The 17585-nt window shown below is 46.8% G+C and overlaps 1 protein-coding gene across 4 annotated transcripts in view; it reads left to right on the top strand.

Moving 5' to 3' along the window:
- The window catches only part of ESRRB (estrogen related receptor beta), a 148258-nt gene that overhangs the window by 104555 nt on the left and 26118 nt on the right, over positions 1-17585 (top strand). For all 4 annotated transcript variants that reach the window (XM_009474487.2, XM_087747380.1, XM_087747379.1 and 1 more), the window contains one exon: positions 10201-10317. In XM_009474487.2, the coding sequence (XP_009472762.1) occupies positions 10201-10317 (117 nt within the window). The remainder of the gene's footprint in view (positions 1-10200; positions 10318-17585) is intronic.

Consider the following 17585-nt stretch of genomic DNA (forward strand, 5'->3'; position numbering starts at 1 on the left):
TTTTTGTCAGTCTTACTAAGGATGAGAAATTCCTCAGGTGATTTTGAAAACCTCAGTGCATGTATGTGTAGATGAATTGCAGTGCCTTGCTCCTGCAGATACAATTCACATATGAGGTGTGTGGCTGTGTTCTGACTGCCAAAGGTATGCTGCAGATGTGCACACACGCAGGTACAACAGTACAGCCAAAAGTGGGAGTGCATTCAGGCAAGCTCCAATATCCGTGGATGCTTGGGTGTACTTACACAAGCAGGCCCTGTGTGAGCAAACATGCCTGGATGTACAGATACTCCCTGTATTTCCTGCACTCTCTAACTGGAAAAAGGACAGGATCATTCACCTTCCAGTGGAAAGTGTATTGAGTTTACCCAGCCATGGTGGGGACAGATGTCCAGTGAGCAAGCAGCTGTGTGTGTACTTGGCTGTTGGCTGAGGTCAATCCACCACACCAACACTTCCTTGTCTCCTGTGAAATGAAAGAAATGCACATGTGGGGAGGGCACTTGTTTTATTTTTGTCCATTGGATGGGCCTGATTACACTCCGTCACTGAGGATGTTCAACTCTGGAGTGGACAGAGCAGTACAGAGTGCAGTTCAGCCCAGGTCGCTGCAGAATTCACTATTTCTGGCTTAATTTCTTAGATTCTAGATGTCTCTCCTTCCTATTACCCAGCTGCGGAAATAATCACTCTGTATTGCCCCACTGACTCTCCCTCTTTTCTTATGCCATGTGGAAAGCATGGCCATCTGTAGGGCATTGGCCTGGCAGGGTTTCTGTGATTTGTCATTGCTGAATCTCCTGTGATTGAACGTGAACTTTTACTTGGACTTCTGTCGACACTGACTCTGTCCCTCCTCCAGCACTTGGACCCATTCCCAGTGTTCCTTTTTGGCACATTCAGGTGCTAAAGGAGGGACAGGGTAGTACTCCGAAGCAAAGCCCTAGGGGCTCCTTATATAGGAAGAGACTGAAAAACTAACCCCTCATGAGAGTGATACTGGAACATCTCTGTGGCAGAGTGGAAGAGAGGCTTAACCTGGAGAGAGAGAAACAGACCTAGGAACTTTTGAAGAGTTTTCAGAGAAAATCAAAAGAAAATGATGCAGGGTGGCAGTAACTAGAGCCTGTATCAGCCTGGGTGATATGTCAGCTGACTTAATCCCAAGAAGGGAGAGTGCTTCCTTCCAACCCCCTCTCCCCAACACAGCCATACTCTTCCTGTGGTTCCCTAATTGACTGCCTGTTAACATGTAACAGATGGGGGAAAGGAATAAGCGGAGATTTCTCTCACCCTGTCATCAGCTTGGGCTGGCAACTGAGGTACCAAAATGCTTTTATTCCCAAGAGTGGGAGAGTCGAGTGTGTTGTGCCCGAGGGTGAGCAATTTCAGCTGTGGAGCTGAAGGCTGAACCCAGGGAAGTAGGCAGCAAATAGGGCTCCAGAGTTTGGTTGAGTCAAGAAAATGCACTGTTCCCAGGGCTCTGCAGCAGTGCATGCGATATCTAAGCACAGACCTGGGTATGCAGGGGAAAAGGGTTTAAGGATCATGTAAAAGAGGCAAAAGCCTTTCCAAAAGGTGTTCCTCCTGCAACTCTATTACGTTCAGTAGATGTGTTAAGCATCTAACTGAAGAAGTGGGAAAATATCCATCCAGGCTGCCTAACATTGATATAGGGTATGCAGAAGGCATGCAGATGTGTACGTTATACAATTGCATTCCCTGCTAGTATCAAAAGACTTGCCATGATTCTGGTAATGGGAATGGCGTTGACTCAATGGTTTGATTACAGAGATGGAGCTATGACCCCAGGATTTCCCAGGTGCTCAGGAGATACAGTAGGTAAATTCATCATAAGGCTTTTGTGGTCTTGGATGAGCCACTTCACTCTGCTTGAGTACTGAAAGATAAAAAACTAATTACTGTTATGAGAGTACTTAATCTGGTGGCCCTATGTTTGGTAACTTTATTAAGTAATAGGTGTGCATGCTCCTATAAAATGGCTCTAAATCTGTCCTGAATGATTAGACTCCTGCAACCCTATCTAGATACCCCTGACCATGAAGCAGAGCTTCATGCGAAGTCCCCCCTCCAACTACCCCCCTCCCCTGCTACAAATGACCCCAGTCTGCCTATTGTTTTTTTTAGCTGCATTAACTCCTGTAAAACTGGCATGTCTTGAGGCAGGGGGATCTTGCAATAGCGTCTCCACTCCCCCTGCTGCTGCCACAGCAGTGGGAAGAGCAGACATCCAAGCTGCAGAGCTTCTTTGAGCCTGACAGCTCTGCAACTCACTTTCCCCCTTAGCCAGGTGAGGCCAGGCTGTCCTGGACAGCACGAGGGCTGTTGCTATTCAGATGATGAGGAGAAGATAGGCTGAAAGCCAACATGGACATAGCTGGTTATCTCTGAGGTCACAACTACAGCTGTGTGGGAGTTTTCCATCAGTAGGATTTTTCCAAAGAAAAGCAGAATTTTTACCAAGTCAGATTTCCCCAAGGAAAGTTTTGATGATAGGAGAAAAAAAAGAAGTCAGGGAAACCCAAACCATTGATTCACTTCAAGCTGAATTGGGAGTGGTTGGTTTTGCTGAACTAAGCCAGGATGACACAATACGTCCTAACCTGTCCCACAGGTTATGGGCGGGTCACTCCTGTGACCTCTCTCATGTTGTGTTACATAGACCAAGGGAAGGATCAAGGCCTGGAAACCCGTGTGCCATTTCCACTTTGCAGCACTGGCAATGCTTGAGATGGAAAGGTGAAAACCTGCGACAAGATGACAGCACACACCACTGGGTTACAGGCCTTTCTCTCTGAACATGTTATTTTTAACCCCAGGGCTGGACTTCCCACACTTTGAGGCAGTCAGAAATTCTGAACTGACTTGAAGCATTTTTGGTCAGCTAGGCTGCCTGACAAAATTTTAATCCTATTTCTCTATCATTGTATTGCTTTGTGGGAACAGTGCTTTGGGTCCCCATTATATTCTAGCTGCAGTCTGCATTTCCCTCCATGATGCAAGTGTCCGCCATAAAAACATGTGCCATGGGCATCACCTGACTTTGTGAATATTGTGGAAGGTGCAATCTAGCAAAGATAGGAGAGAACCTGAGCATGCTGAAGCGTGCTGCTATTGGTGCTTAAGAGAGATATGATTTGAAACCAAGAATTTCCTATTAGGTGAATGTAATGGGACTGGTCTGTTACATGAAAGATAATGTGTTTTGGATGTTTCTGAATTAAAATTTTTTGAATTTCTATTCCATGGAAATCCTAACTAATCCTTTCATCCAAATTTAGGACAAAGGCAAATGCTGGATTTCTTACGGGATACAAATTCTTAATCTAACTTTATTCCTTCTTTTAATGGTTTGCTCCATAGATAGAGCATTATATATATCAATCAAATATATTGTCATTATCTTTTGTTCATCAGTTGTTACAACTGGTGGGTAGTTTCGCCTGTTCTGAATATTAACTAATAACAGTGCTGTGTAACCATATGAGCCCTTTATTATTCAACATACTCATGACTATGGCTACCCTTCATCTATTTTTCATCTTCAAATAGTGAGACTTAAGGCTGTTTCTAAAATGACCCATTAATATAAAATAAAAGCTTAAAGCTCAGCAAAATAAATCTGAACTAAGATTTCCCTCTCTGATCTTTGTGAATCATCTCATTGTGGGCTTGGAACTCATACCTGTAATGTGATACAACAGGACTTGCAAGGAGTGATATTGGGGAGAACTGGTTATTGGAGAGTCAGAGAGAAAAGATACATTTACCATCATCTTCCGAGTAGGCAGGTTATGTATCAGACAAAGTGCCTGCATCTGTGGATTTCCTGCTTAAGTCTTGCAAGCTTCAAACTCAGTGAGTGTAGCAATACAACTGCTATGCTGGGATGCCCTTACACCAATAAGGGGCTTAAAATGTGGATAATGCAGCTCAGAAGACTTGTAGGGATTTATAACAGGCTTGTAACAAAATCCATAGTCTTCTAGGGCTTCCTGGTTGTCATTACGGTGGTTACAGTGGCTCCTGGGAAGGGAGGAGCAGTTGAGAGAGTTTGCTCATTTTCATGAGCAGAAGAGCATTGCCATCCACAGGATCAGCAAAGGGCCTGTGAGATGCAGAAAGGAGGTTTTGTGTCCCTGCAGTAGTGGTCATGGCACCCAGGCACTGTCCTATCCTCCTGTCCTTCTCAGAAACATGTCTGCTACTTCTCAGGGGGGAGTTCACAGCCAAAAAACATGAGATGTTCTGAGCTTTCCAAAAACTTTTGAAGCATAACCAGGGAAAGTGTAGTATTCCCTGGATCTAGTGCCTGAGTGCTGCTTACTTTTCACAGCTCTAGCACTCGGATTCAGAAGACCATCTCCAGTGCAACTCAACGCTATGAGTCTTGTGTTTTCTTTTTGCCTCAGTGCATCTGTACAGAGCACTCTGTGCAGACAGATCTTTTCTGTGGAACTCCAATAAAGTACTTCTGTGTCAGAAACCCTACAGACAAATTTGCTGCCAGTAGGTAGCCCCAGGCCCCATCTCCTGCATCCTCATGCAAGCAGGAGGCTGATTTGAGTGAGGTTGTGCGAAATGTCCAAGTCCTGTTTCGTGAAGCAGGAGCCAGGTGTGCTACCCTGAGGAGGCCAACAGTGTTGGTGTTACATCTATAGCTACCCCCTCTTCCTCTCATAGCATCAAGAGTCCTGAAGCCTTGGTCCTCACATTTCTGTTTTTTCTTACTGTATAAGCCACATGAAGTAAAATTTTGGTTAATCCAAGCACTAAGGCTTATCTCACCTGCTTTTCCAAAGTCTCATTTTCCTGCAAGTGAAAAACTAGGGTGGAGAGTTTTTTGGTTTTGTTTTTGGTGGTTGGTTTTTTTTTTGTAGTTTTTTTGAGTTGGTTTGTTTTTTTAATTTCCAAAAATAGGAGCCTCTACTGATGCTTTTATATACTCAGGCACCTAGATCAGGTACATGTCCCTGGAAGCATAGGACAGCCGTGCTGAAAATCAGGTCACTTATTCAAGTGCCTAAATACAGATTTACAGGTCCAATATTTTAATCCCTTTCTTTGAAAACTGTGGCTTAAAAATTAACCCCTCTTACCTCAAGCAGATCATTGGAGAGATTTTCTGATTTTCACAAGTACCTCTCCTCACACCAGGGCTCAGGCTATGATGCCTCAGTTAGAAGGGCTAATTTAAGTGGAAGGTAATAGAGAATCCACTCCATACATATTATCAATGTTCCCCATCCTGGTGCAGGAGGTCAGACTGGTGCCTGCTGAGGGCAGAGGAACTGCTGGTCTGGCACTACACTCACCGAGGGCCTTTTTACAGTTTTCAGGTCCGTTTTCACTGAGACACCCAAATGATCTGTTTACCTTCAGTATCAGAGATAAAAAGGATTCAGGACAAAAGCTTATGGGTACTGAAATGAAAGTGTCATCAGAGCTAGTGGCTTATTGAAAAGTCAGGTTGCTTTCTCCTGCAGGCTGTCCCAGTCATGCAGAACAGCTGTACCATGGAGGCATTATACTGACTGCCTGATGGGACCTTCCTAAGGCTATGGTATTTTGCAAGCAGTTCTTGTAAAACAAACAAACAACAAAACCAAAAAACCCCAACCAAACAATCAAAAAAAAATGGGGTCAGTGTAACACTTCTTACAAAAATTGGGATAAAAGGAAACAAATGCATGAGCTGAGGCGTCTATGAGATGGATTTCCCTGGGAATTCCTGCTCTCGGCCATCTGGCCCTAGGGGACCGACAGAGAGTGGGACCACACCGTTGGTCACAACTGCGGCATGCTGTGTCAAATCACTAGGGTGAAAGACATGACTTGAACGAATGGAATTTGGAACTTAATAGCAGATATGTCTGAATCTGGGTTTTCCCCTGAAATTCAGGAAAAGCTGCAGTCATCTGGTCCTCTGAGTCACCCGAAGAAAGAGATGAGAAGTCTGTGTGCAGCAGTGCAGAGCGGGACAGAGTATGCAAGGAAGGGAGAGGAGAGGGAAAGAATGGTGAAAAGCAATGAAGAAGAAACCAGAAAAAGAAGAGAAATGGAGGGGGGGGTTCTTCAGAAAACAGAAGCTGAAAATGTTTTAGCTTTAAAGACTTTCTTGTCTACTTCTATCTAATCTTTCCTGAATTTCCTTGTAGAAAGGCTTTATAGAAAGGCAGGGTCAGTAAGCAGGGAGCAGCTTGTGGTCTCAACACTGTACTTAATTCTGAGCCCAACTCCCCTGAGGAGCCCTGTCCATAACTTAAGCAGGAGCTGGGTGGGACTTTACTGCGCTCCCCAAGCTCAGGGAGGCATTCTCCGCTTCCCAGTCCCTCCCCTTCCAGAGAGGTATGGTGACTATGGGGTCTCTTGAGTGACCAAGCTCTGGTGTGCAATTTTCAGGTGCTCCTATTATGTGTGCACTGGAAGTGATGTTCCAAACTGTTTAACAGTCAAAGGTCTAATTTTACAGAAAATAGGGTAATTTTGCAGTTCTCCAGCATAAAAAACATGATCTATCACTTTAATAGTCCTTGGCTGTTTCTTAGCATCTCTCATCTAAAGGCTTTAAAGTGCAGTTAGACCTTAATGAATCAAGACTCACATCTCCCCAGAAGGTAGGATTGGTGCTTGTTTCATTTTGCAGATGAGCAAACTAGGACACAGAGAGGAAGTGATTTGCCCTCCAAGGCCACATATGAAGGCTTAGAACAAATCTAAACTCTGATCTGGCCACCCACCACTTGATTTTTGAAGCCATTATTTAGGTAGATCTTGTGCCATGGCATCACTGATGTCCTAGCAGTTTTTTCAGATCAAATGTAAATATTGTCCGAATCAAGGAAATCTCTTCTAATAAGCAACAGTTCAAAGCAAGGCCTTGTCTATTAGATTATCCCATCCTCTGCCCTTTCTTTCTGGGTCACATAATCTACAGTTCACAACACACAGACTTGACTCAAATTTTATACTTGCATACAGACTTGTCCATGTGCACCCTTCTGTGCTGACGCTCTTCTGCAGGGCCTTGCAGCACCCCCAGCTGCTGCAGTGAAGGGGAAACTCTCTCCGAGCCCCCTGTGCCGGCAGCCGGGCTGGTGGTGTGACTGCCAGCCACTGGGAGGCTGCTGGAATTTCGATGAGTTAATCTCATCACTTTATCACAGGGCACTTACAGAAATTACAGAGAGCTGTGAGCAGCTCACAGTGCTGGCAGCCAGCCCCAGGACCCATAAAAGAAATTGAGACACACACCAAAAAAAAAAAAAAAAAGTCAGAGAACTTTGTTAAAGTTTTGGAGATGATAGTTTTTCTTGGACGAGTTCTGCTTGAGTAATGCTGATTGTGCCTTCCCTGGTGATGTCCCTGTTTCCTGCAATAATGGCAGGTATTGCCCCCAGCTGTAGCTCTTAATCCATGCAGTGCAGAGCATGTTTTGGGGCCTGATGTAAAACTCCATTTACTTTGGCAGCATTGTCTTATGTGAAGAGGGTACAGTGGGCCTCACCTCTAGCATTTGCACCTGTAGAGCGGGCTGTGAGACACAGCTGCTGGTGCTTTCTTCCTTTAGACTGGGCACAGTGTGTGGAAGGGGAACATGAGCCTGTGTTCAATGTGAAGGCAACAAGGTGTGCTGAATGGGATGTCCCACCAGTGCTGGGTGTATTTTTTCACCTGTGCTTACCAGCAAAGCACATGGTTGCTGCACTATATGGTGGCCACTGCTTTGCCATCCAGGAGGGAGAGCTTTGCCCAGTGCCCACCCTCCTCTGGCTCTGCTCCTTTAACAGTCATGATCCCAGTACAGAAGTGCCTTTGAGAAGTGCTTATTCAAGCTGTACATACAGTGTGTATATGGTAACCAGTACCTACTCTGACACTATCACATTTAGTTGTCATGTATGTTTTGTAGACCATTTCCAGTACTTCGCTTGCCAAGGGGTCCATGGGCTGGAGGCGCAGGGAAGCTGGGGGATCTGCTTGACACAGTGTAGAGGGACCCTGAGCTGCCAGATGAGAGCTGTCACTGCCTCCCGCTGCTGTAAGGGCTCAGTACCCTTGGTGTAGTGTCTCTGTGTTAGGGGGCAAATATTTGGCCTTGGGACCACAAAACACGAAATCTTACAATTCTCCAGAACTCTGGTCCTGGCTTTAGTGAGAAAGGTGGGCACTGAAACTAAGGCAAAACTTTCCAAAGTGATACTGCATTTGAATTTTATCCCAGAATTTGTTCCTGCTCCATTCCTTCCTGTGTGGGGCACAGCAAGTATCTGATCATGAGGTCAGGGCCTCTGTACTCATGGGTCTGTAATATGTTGGAGCTCTGTGTCTAAAGCAGGATTTTGTTTATTACCTTGAGATCAAGCCTGAATCTCAATTTCCAGTTCTCTGAGAACCTTGATACGTTGCTGGCTATTGAAATTCAGGTGCTGCACAATGACGAAATACAGTCTGAATGGAAGCAACTTGTGCAGCACACGATGCTCCTGCAGACGGACTGCATTTGGGGGGCAGATGAGCAATGGTTAGGAATGAGGTGGCTGGGCTGGAGCTTAGGGGCAAGTTGCAAGTCTTGTGACAAAACAAGAGGCAAGAGGTGGAAGGTTTATAACTAGTAGGCAGATCACCTTTAGGCTTTGGGGATTGTGTGCTCCTGGGGTTTCACCCAGCATGGGCCAAGTATAGTGAGATAAATCAAACGGTGCTTTTTTCCTTTTGAACCTATGCTCTGTCTTCCACTCAGATTCCCAATGAGCTTTCCAACTGCTTAGTTAGCCCCAAGGTCTAATCACCACACCCAGAGATTGATATGTATCAGATTGTTGGTCTTTATTTAGAGGAAGGAAGGGTCTTGCACAAGAGCATAGAAATCCATTGCAGAAGTAGCAACAAAAATCAAGTCCTGTCCCAGTGCTACTAAATTGTAAGCTCTACTTCTAATCGGATGGTATACGAAGTCTGTACTGTGTGTTCTCTCAGCTCTTACCTACACTCCTCCCTGCAGCTCTGACTGAACTCTTGAATCTCAGTTTCCTGCTCTAAACCACCAAACTAACTTTTCCGTTCTTCTGAACTGACTGTAGTGCTTAGAAATCCTTTTTGGAGGTGCCTGATTTACCCAGTAGCTAGACTGCCTTAAATGTATTGTCGTTGTCAATGCATCACTGTCAAGCTTAGATTTCCAGTCCTGCTCCACAACAAACATTGAATAACCCTCTTCAGAAACATCACCTCCAAAGCGAATGGCAGGATGGAGATAGCCGTTTCTGTTTGTTGTCTTCTAGGACTAAATAATTGTTGCGTTACACTGTGATCCAGCATAATTCCACTTAGGTCCTCATAACAGACCTTCGCATCCATGTTTCAGTTATGTTCTTCACTTATGATAAAATACAATGTGACCAGATATAAATTTGGGATGCTTCTTTCCCTGTTTTGTCTTGGAGGCAGTGTTGTGAGGTGTTGTGACGTGATCATAAATGAAAGGGAATGAGGAAAGAAATACCGATGCTCTGTGCAGAGGGGTGAGAGGCAGGTGCACAAGGACTAATAAAGTAAAACTGGAAAGATTTGCATGGAGTGCCTGTGTTAATTTTACAGGACATCTTATCCATTTTTCTCAATCCATACCTACCGCTTCCCTGCTACCTGCAGTATGCCAGCTGGCAGGAGGAAGCAAAGGGGGAAATGCCATCTCTGAGCTCCCTGGTCCCCCAAGCAAGGCAAGAAAGGACAGGTGGCATCCATCCCACAGACATGGAGCAAGACTGGCAGCAAGAGGAATGCTGCTAATGTCTGAAATGCTCCCACTCTCAGCCCTGGACTTCAGGGAACAGGCGAGGTTGTAAGGGATGCAGCACAAGGGATGATGACATGCCTGGAGGACACATCGTGCCTGAAGGCCCAGCACTGCAGTTGGCCCCTTGGATGGACAGGTTTCTCCCAATACTTAGAGCAGTATTGCTTTTATCTGAAATGTGTTCTAGTAAGTAGTGCTGGACTTTCTAAGAGCCATCATCAGCCAGCTGTGGTCTCAGAGTACGTGTGTGTGCAAATGAGTGAGCAAACATACAGCGTATACAGACTGATGGTGGTGGGAATATCTGGGCACTACAGCCTGTCCCTGGATCAGCGGGGAGAATGTGGTTCCTGGGTGACCGTCTCTGTGTTTGATTGCAGGGAATATTGAATACAGCTGCCCGGCCACCAATGAATGTGAGATCACGAAACGGAGGCGCAAGTCCTGTCAGGCCTGTCGCTTCATGAAATGCCTCAAAGTGGGGATGCTAAAAGAAGGTAAGACAGAGTTAGACTGAGAATTGTTCTCTGTCCCAACAGCACCTGGGACTCCAGGCCTTGCAGGATCTCCTAGGCTAACTACACACTTGCCCTCTCTGGCTTTCTGAAGGTATCTTCTTACAGGCTTTGTAAAAGAGTCAGGATGGGCAGTGATCAAGAGGGCAGTCCAGAGAGGAGAGTGGTTCTAGTCAGCACCCTCATGCTAGGATATTACTTCTAGCACTTGCAAATTTGATAAATAATAATTTGATAAATTTTGCAGTGTTGGGGGGGAGAGGCTCTTGCATGATCATGACTGGGTTGGCTGGGCTTCGTAAGGGAAGGATGGAGTTAATGCAGAGCTATGGCAGAGTGTGCAACGAAGGTTTGCCCATATTCACACTCAGGAGACTTTGTGAAGATGGTGGGTAGCACAGGTTTGTCTGGGAGCTGTGGGTCCCCTGCCCTGCATGCTCAACCTGCGTTGTGCTCAGCCTATTGATCTGTTCAGCGCGCTCTGAGCAGTGTTCAGCTTCTCTCTTGTGCTGCTTTTCCTCCCCCCACCCCCCTCCCCAATCCTGGTCCATTCAAGGTGAACCACAGGGAATTCAGTGGCAATTAAACACATTCTTATGGATTGACTTTAAAGCTTTGTTTCCCTTGGGTCCCTCTGGGAAAGGCAGTGAGCAGAGGAGGGGGAAGGAAGGAGAAGTGTTGCATGTAACCCTCTGCATTGCTGTACCTAGCAGAGCATGGTACCCTCGGTTTAACCACAAGAGCAGCTGGCTGTGGTCTGAGCAAGTCCTGTATGCTGGAGCCAAGATGCCAGCCCGCACCTTGCTTCCAGGTCATACCATCACAGCAGCTGGTGATGAATTGTACAATGTCACTTGAGCGTGTATTGCTTTGCGCTAGGGCGCTCTCATTTCTCGAGAGGCAAGTTGATGGCAGCCAGTGTTGTTAAGAATGTAGATTAGATGTTAAACCCTGTTCTGTTCTTTGATGGATGTGTAGTTTCTGTGGTTAAATATCTTCCTGCTAGAGCACACCAGTTACCAAGGGGAGGAGATGCAGACTTGTGTAGTCTGGCCTTCCCTGACCTAGGTGTAGAGGTGGTAGACTTGGAGGATCTTGATCCACTGCTGGGAGGGAGGCACCTACTTTTGGAGTTAGTAGAGGGACCACTGGAAACCTGCTTCTCTGCACGTGGTAGTTTGGGGAGGGGATATATCCCCTTACCCACGCGCCAATCCACACTAGTGACACTGGCTTTAGTGGGAGCACAGATTCGTAATGCACTCTAGCCTGCTCATATGAATCCCATAAAAAAAAAACCCTAAAAGCCTGATGTGGCTCCAGTCACTCTGCAGAGCAGCAGCAGCATGGGTCCAGGCTCACTGGCTGCCTGCGTCTGTGCTGCCCTGCATCCAGGCAGCTGAGCCTCTTGGAGCTGGCAGCTGGGGGAGCAGAGTCACAGGAGCCGGTGCTGGCGTGTCTGATTGTGTGGCCAGGACATGCTCTGCTTCCAATTCTGGGAGTTCCACACAGTCCAGAGCAGGGTCCTGTGAAGGATTTTGTGGCTTAGCCTCCAAGTTGTGTGAAGACAATTAACTGCTTCCAGACCAGAGTTAGGCTGGAAAGCAATTTAGGCTCACTCCCACCATGCTGTGCCTGAACTCCTTAACCCTATGCGATACTACTCATGGCAAACTGAAATTTGACTCTAAGGCTGCTTTTGTGCTGAAGTGTATTTAGTTATTCATATAGGGATTGATTCAGCATCATTAAAGCCGCTGGGGAAGGGTGGTTTGCTACTGATGTTAGTGTATCTGTGATCCTGCCCATAATATTTAGAGCTGTGGAATATACAGTATAAAGATTTATTGATGGTAATGGGATGCAAGAACACAAGACAATATCAAGAGGAGCAGAGGAGACTACACTGGCAATCTGCAAATAGGACTCCTGTGTTCTAGCACAGAGTGGTCAAGTGATGCTGGGCAGGCATCTTTTTTTCTCTTTCTTTTGCTTAGTTTCCCGAGCTGAGAAATAAGGGTCATACTGCTTTGCTTTGCTAAAGGATTGTGAGGACCAACTAGTTAAGTTTATGTGAAGCCTGGTGGAAGCACAAAGTATTAGTATACAGAATTCAATCAATACACATCTTTCAAAGCAAAATCCAAAAAGGGAGAAAAATGGTTTTACAGTCTTTGGTCTCCACAGAGCCAGGAGTTTCTGGAAAGAATAAATCCATAATTGTTTGACTTGCTCAAAAATGCAGAATTGACAAGGGATTTTGGATTAGAAAAGGTTCATTGGTCTTTTCCATCTCTGATCTGTCATCCTATTAGCTCATCCATCCCTTTTCTCTGCCAGGGCAGGAGTGTTCCCAGCTGTACATTTCTAGTAGTTTAACTGTTTTTAAAAATCCCTCGTGTCTTGGTTTCCTCAGCGAGCCTATTCTGCAGTCTCCAAGTACTCATTAGGACAAGATGTGTCTTGATACTTGAGCTATGTTTTTTTTCCTTTCGGTAGTTCCCTTTCCTACTTTGCCTCAGTGTACCTCTCTCTTCTTCCTTGGGTTCATCCATGGCAGAAGGTTGCTAAGCCAGGTTCTTTCTCCTGCTTGATTACCAGGGGAAAAACGGTCTTGTGGTTAAAGGCGAGATCTAGAAACCAGTTTTTCTCTCGACAGGTTTCTCCTTGACGTCCTTGGCACTGGGCTGGTAACTTAGTGGGGACATTTCTGGGTAAAGAAACTGTCCTTCCTTTGAAGAAGAGGAGTATGGTATTCCATTAGTACCTAATTAAGGGCTTCATGATTTCTTCTCTGCCTTATGCTTGAAATGCTCAGCTTAATGCTGCAAGAGAGACCTAGGCCCTCCCCTTGGGGAGTGCATATGAGGGTCACCAGGAGCCTTCTCTCATCCCTACATGGGCTGCAGCTAGGCAAATAGCTGTGAATATAGCCCTTTAAGATCTGGGGAGACTGCCCCTAACACAGAAGTGCACGTTATTCAGGCAATGCCGAGTGAATGAGGATCAGGGCAGGGAGAGAGCCGATGGAGCAATCAATAGGTGTCTCAGATATCCAGGTCACTTTCTTTAAGAGAGCTCTGATCAATGCATTGCAACAAGGGAACTGCACGGACACCAGAACTTTGCTGTCTCAGGTTCTCCTGGTGTGACGCTGCAGGGCAGGCGAGACTCGCTGGGGGAAGCATCAGGCGGAAAGCTCTGCCCACGGAGCCCAACTGGCTCAGATGTCTGAAGTGTTGGCCTGTCTGGCTGCCTGTCTCTCGCTTTCCCCTTCCATCTGGAGTGTGCCCCCAGAGAGCATTAATTAGCCCCTCACTAGCAGGCTCAGGCAGGAAGCTGCTGAATCTGGAGTCCAGGATTCCAGTGGACTCCAGTCCCAGTGCCCCTGTGGAGGCACCATCCCCAGAAACCCTGTGGTCTGCTGCTCTTGGCCTTGCTGAAGCACCAGCCTGAAGGCAGTGGGAGATGGGGCATCTTCACGGCTTCCTCCAGTAGAAGTGCATGTCCCCCTGCTCTGCAAAAACTGGGGAAACCTGAGCAACCTGTGATACTGCTGTCCCCAAATGGAGAATATGATATCTACATACATGCCTGGCCAGTGGGGATGGCCAGTGAAGGAAAGCATGCCCTGCAACTTGCAGAGGAGAGGCATTGTTTGGAGCTGGGCATCCCTGTCTTTGGCCACCCCATTGCCTCTCTTTGCTCCCAGCACTGTCTGTTTTGTGGCCACAGTGACCAAAGTGTAGCTTTTTAACTCTGGGCTCTACAAAGTAGATTTAGGTCTCTCTGGCTCTCTAGAATGATGGATAGAGAAATTTCAGCAGTTTGGCAGCTCTCTTTTAAAACCTCAATATACCTTGTCAGTTTTGGGAAGAATGTACCCTTGCCATTCACGCTCTAGCCACCCATGGCCTTTCTGTTCTACAGCAATTTGTTTGTCTTCAAGAGGTAGATGTAATTTCAGATGACACATGGCTTGCGTAAGTGGGCTCAGAGGTTTGATTTTGGACATTGGTTGGTGAAACATGACCTCACAGCCTTGCCCTCCGCACCTCTGCTGTTTCTCTGAAGTCACAGTCCCGTGTGTCACCTTGCAGAATGGCACCGTGATGAAGACAGTGATGTCAGTCCTTCTCTGTGTCAGTGTGGTGGGTTGAGTTTTGCTGGCCACGAGGTGCCCACCAAGTTGCTCTCTCACTCCCCCACCTCAGCAGGACAGGGGGAGAAAATACGATGAAAAAGCTCATGGCCTGAGATAATGACAGGGAGATCACTCAGCAATTACTGTCATGGACAAAACTCGACTTGGGGAAAATTAATTTAATTTATGGCCAGTTAATAAGAGAGTAGGACATGGAGAAATAAAAACAAAACTAAAACCACTTTCCTCCCACTTTGCTTCTTCCCAGGCTCAACTCACTGATGATGTCTACCTCCTCCCGCCCCGAGCAGTACAGGTGGATAGGGACTGGGGGTTTGTGGTCAGTTCATAACACTTCGTCTCTGCTGCTCTTTCCTCCTTACGCTGTTCCCCTGCTCCAGTGTGGGGTCCCTCCCATGGAATGCAGTCCTTCATGAACTTCTCCAATGTGAGTCTTTCCAATAGACTGTAATTCTTCAAGAACTGCTCCAGCATGGGCCCTTTCCACAGGGTACAGTCCTTAAGGAACAAACTGCTCCAGTGTGGGTCCCCCAACGGGCCACAGTTCCTCCCAGCAAACCTGTTCCTGCATGGTCCCCTCTCCACGGGCCACAGCTCCTACCAGGAGCCTGCTCTGGCATGGTGTCTCCACAGGCTGCAGCTTCCTTCAGGGCACGTCCACCTGCTTCAGCGTGGGGTCCTCCATGGGCTGTAGGGTGGGTATCTGCACTACTGTGGTCCTCCACGGGCTGCAGGGGGATAACTTGCTTTACCATGTTCTTCTCCACTGGCTGCAGGGGAATCTCTGCTATGGTGCCTGGAGCACCTCCGCCCCTCCTTCATCTCTGACTTTGGTATCTGCAGGGTTGTTTCTCTTGCATTTTCTCACTCCTCTCTCACAGCTGCTGTGCAGTGTTTTTTACGCTTTCTTGAATATATTATCATAGAGGCACGACCAGCATCGCTGATGGGCTCAGCTTTGGCCAGTGGTGGGTCTGGTTTGGAGCCATCTGGAGCTGGCTCTGCTGATGTGGGGGCAGTTTCTGGTGTCTTCTCACACAAACCACCCCTGCAGCCCCCCGCTACCAAAACCTTGCCCCATAAACCCAGTACAGTCAGTTCACGAAAGGGAAATGTTCTGAGATCATGGAAAGAGGGATGGAGATCCCAGGTGAGGTGCTATGGGACATAAAGGCCTCTCTTTGGGTGGAAATGACAGACAGGCAAGCGGAGGAGAGGCAATACTGGACATACCATACCAAACAAAGCAGGCTGGCTGTTGTCTGGGGATTTGGTCCTTTACTGTTGTGGAAGCCCTGCAGAATTTTTTCTTCAATGGATTCCCACTTGTATTGTTTCTAAAGCTGTGTTGCTCTCTGCTCTGTTCCCTGTTCTGTGCTGGTGCATCTGCAGAGACCCAGATGGAGCATAAACAGCTCTGAAAAGGAAGGAAAGCTGGGTCACTAATGCTTTCATGAAGTGCATGCATGTGCAATCATGTGTGGCATCAGACAGGGACAAACCAAACAGCAAAGAAAAGAACTGCCTAAAAAATCTAAGCCAGGCATTGAGATGTCATCCATTATTCCACCAGCCGTTGAGTCTTGTTTTCCTTCTCAGTAGGAATAATGTGTATTATGTTGCTGAAGATCGGTTGTCTTCTGCTCCCTGCCAGTGTTGAGACTTGTCTCATCGGAGTCCTGCTCATGACTGAGGCCCAAGAGTAACTTTCCGAGATGTGTGAGTGGCTTCTGTCCAGTTTCTTGCAGACATCACTGGCTGGCTTCCAAGGAAGGGGGCAAAGACTGAAAGGGCCCTGGGGATGTGTCCTGTGGTAGACCAGGTATACCTTATTTCAGAAAGTAGAAGATATTTCTGGAGTCCCCCAGACCGACATGCATTTCTTGTGATAAAAGCAGGAGTGGGAATTCCCAGGATAGGAAACCTGCCCTTAACGAGGTGCTTTGCCCCACTCTGAACGTCTCTGAAGGCAAGCTGTCCTCTGGCCTGGCCTCCTGGCTCTGGGGAGTCACCCAGAAGCTGTTTCTTGTGTGGTGAGGGTGAAGACTACAAATGCAAGGAAGGAAGGTAGAGGAAGATAGTCTTGATCTGGATGCAGAAAAGGGACGCTCTTTAACAGCAAGACAGAGGTTAGGCAATTATCCAGGAAAGGCATATGATTTATCTACATGACGCTGTTTCTTCCCAGAAGTGTATCTGCTGTTGTGTAGTAATCCCAGGTACAACCATTCCTTTCTCAGGCTTTGCTCCTTCGCTCCTAATGCATTTCCATAAGAAATGCTAGAGATCGTGTTAAAATTCAACAGGGCACCCAAATTCTTTGTTACAAATCCCCCAAGCTCTTCAACTCCTATCTGTGTAATCTAATTTCTGATGTAGTAATTGCTGGAATGTGTGGATACCAACACTGCAGGGCCAGGTAGTGAAATATGAATGAGAAGTGAACAGAGGAGAGCTACAAAGTTCATTCAGCTCATCTTCCCCTTTCCCTCCTCTCACTGGTGTCTTTGGGAATACCCTGCCTCCCAGGAACTTGCAACAACCTGATAATCCTTGTGCTGCCTAAGTGCCTGCATCTCCGTGAATGTTGGAGGTAGTCCCCACTTCAGAGGTGGTGAGCCTTGAATCTCCAGGTTTCAGAAGTGGCTGTCTCTTAAATCCATGCTACTTCTGTTCAGGACCCTGGCTGATTAGGAGATGCTGTAGCCAGTGGAACTTTCCTAGTGTTTACTCCTGGCTCTGCTGTTTCCCTTACCAGCTGCAGCCAGTGGCTGATGTCATAAATGTTTCCCGAGGAAACAAATCTGTCACCCTGGGCAAGCCTGGCTCTGTGATGTTATAAATTGGGTGCAGTCGTATCTAAACAAGGGATTCCAAGCGCTGGCAATCTCAAACTACTTCCACTTAGTAACTTAGCCTTCATCCTTCACTAAAATCCAGATAACTGAATCAAGAGCAGAGCTCCTTTTCAGCAACGTAACCAAATGGAGGATGTTTCATTTCTGTTTTCAAGTGAAAGAATCTCTTAATGGAGCAGTGTTTCCAGCAACCTCTCCCCTCTCCCTCCTGCCCCCATCCCGACTTC

The sequence above is a fragment of the Nipponia nippon genome, unplaced genomic scaffold (genome assembly GCF_047370975.1).
Source record: "Nipponia nippon isolate SJK-2023a ecotype South Korea unplaced genomic scaffold, ASM4737097v1 scaffold_11, whole genome shotgun sequence".
NCBI classification, from domain to species: domain Eukaryota; kingdom Metazoa; phylum Chordata; class Aves; order Pelecaniformes; family Threskiornithidae; genus Nipponia; species Nipponia nippon.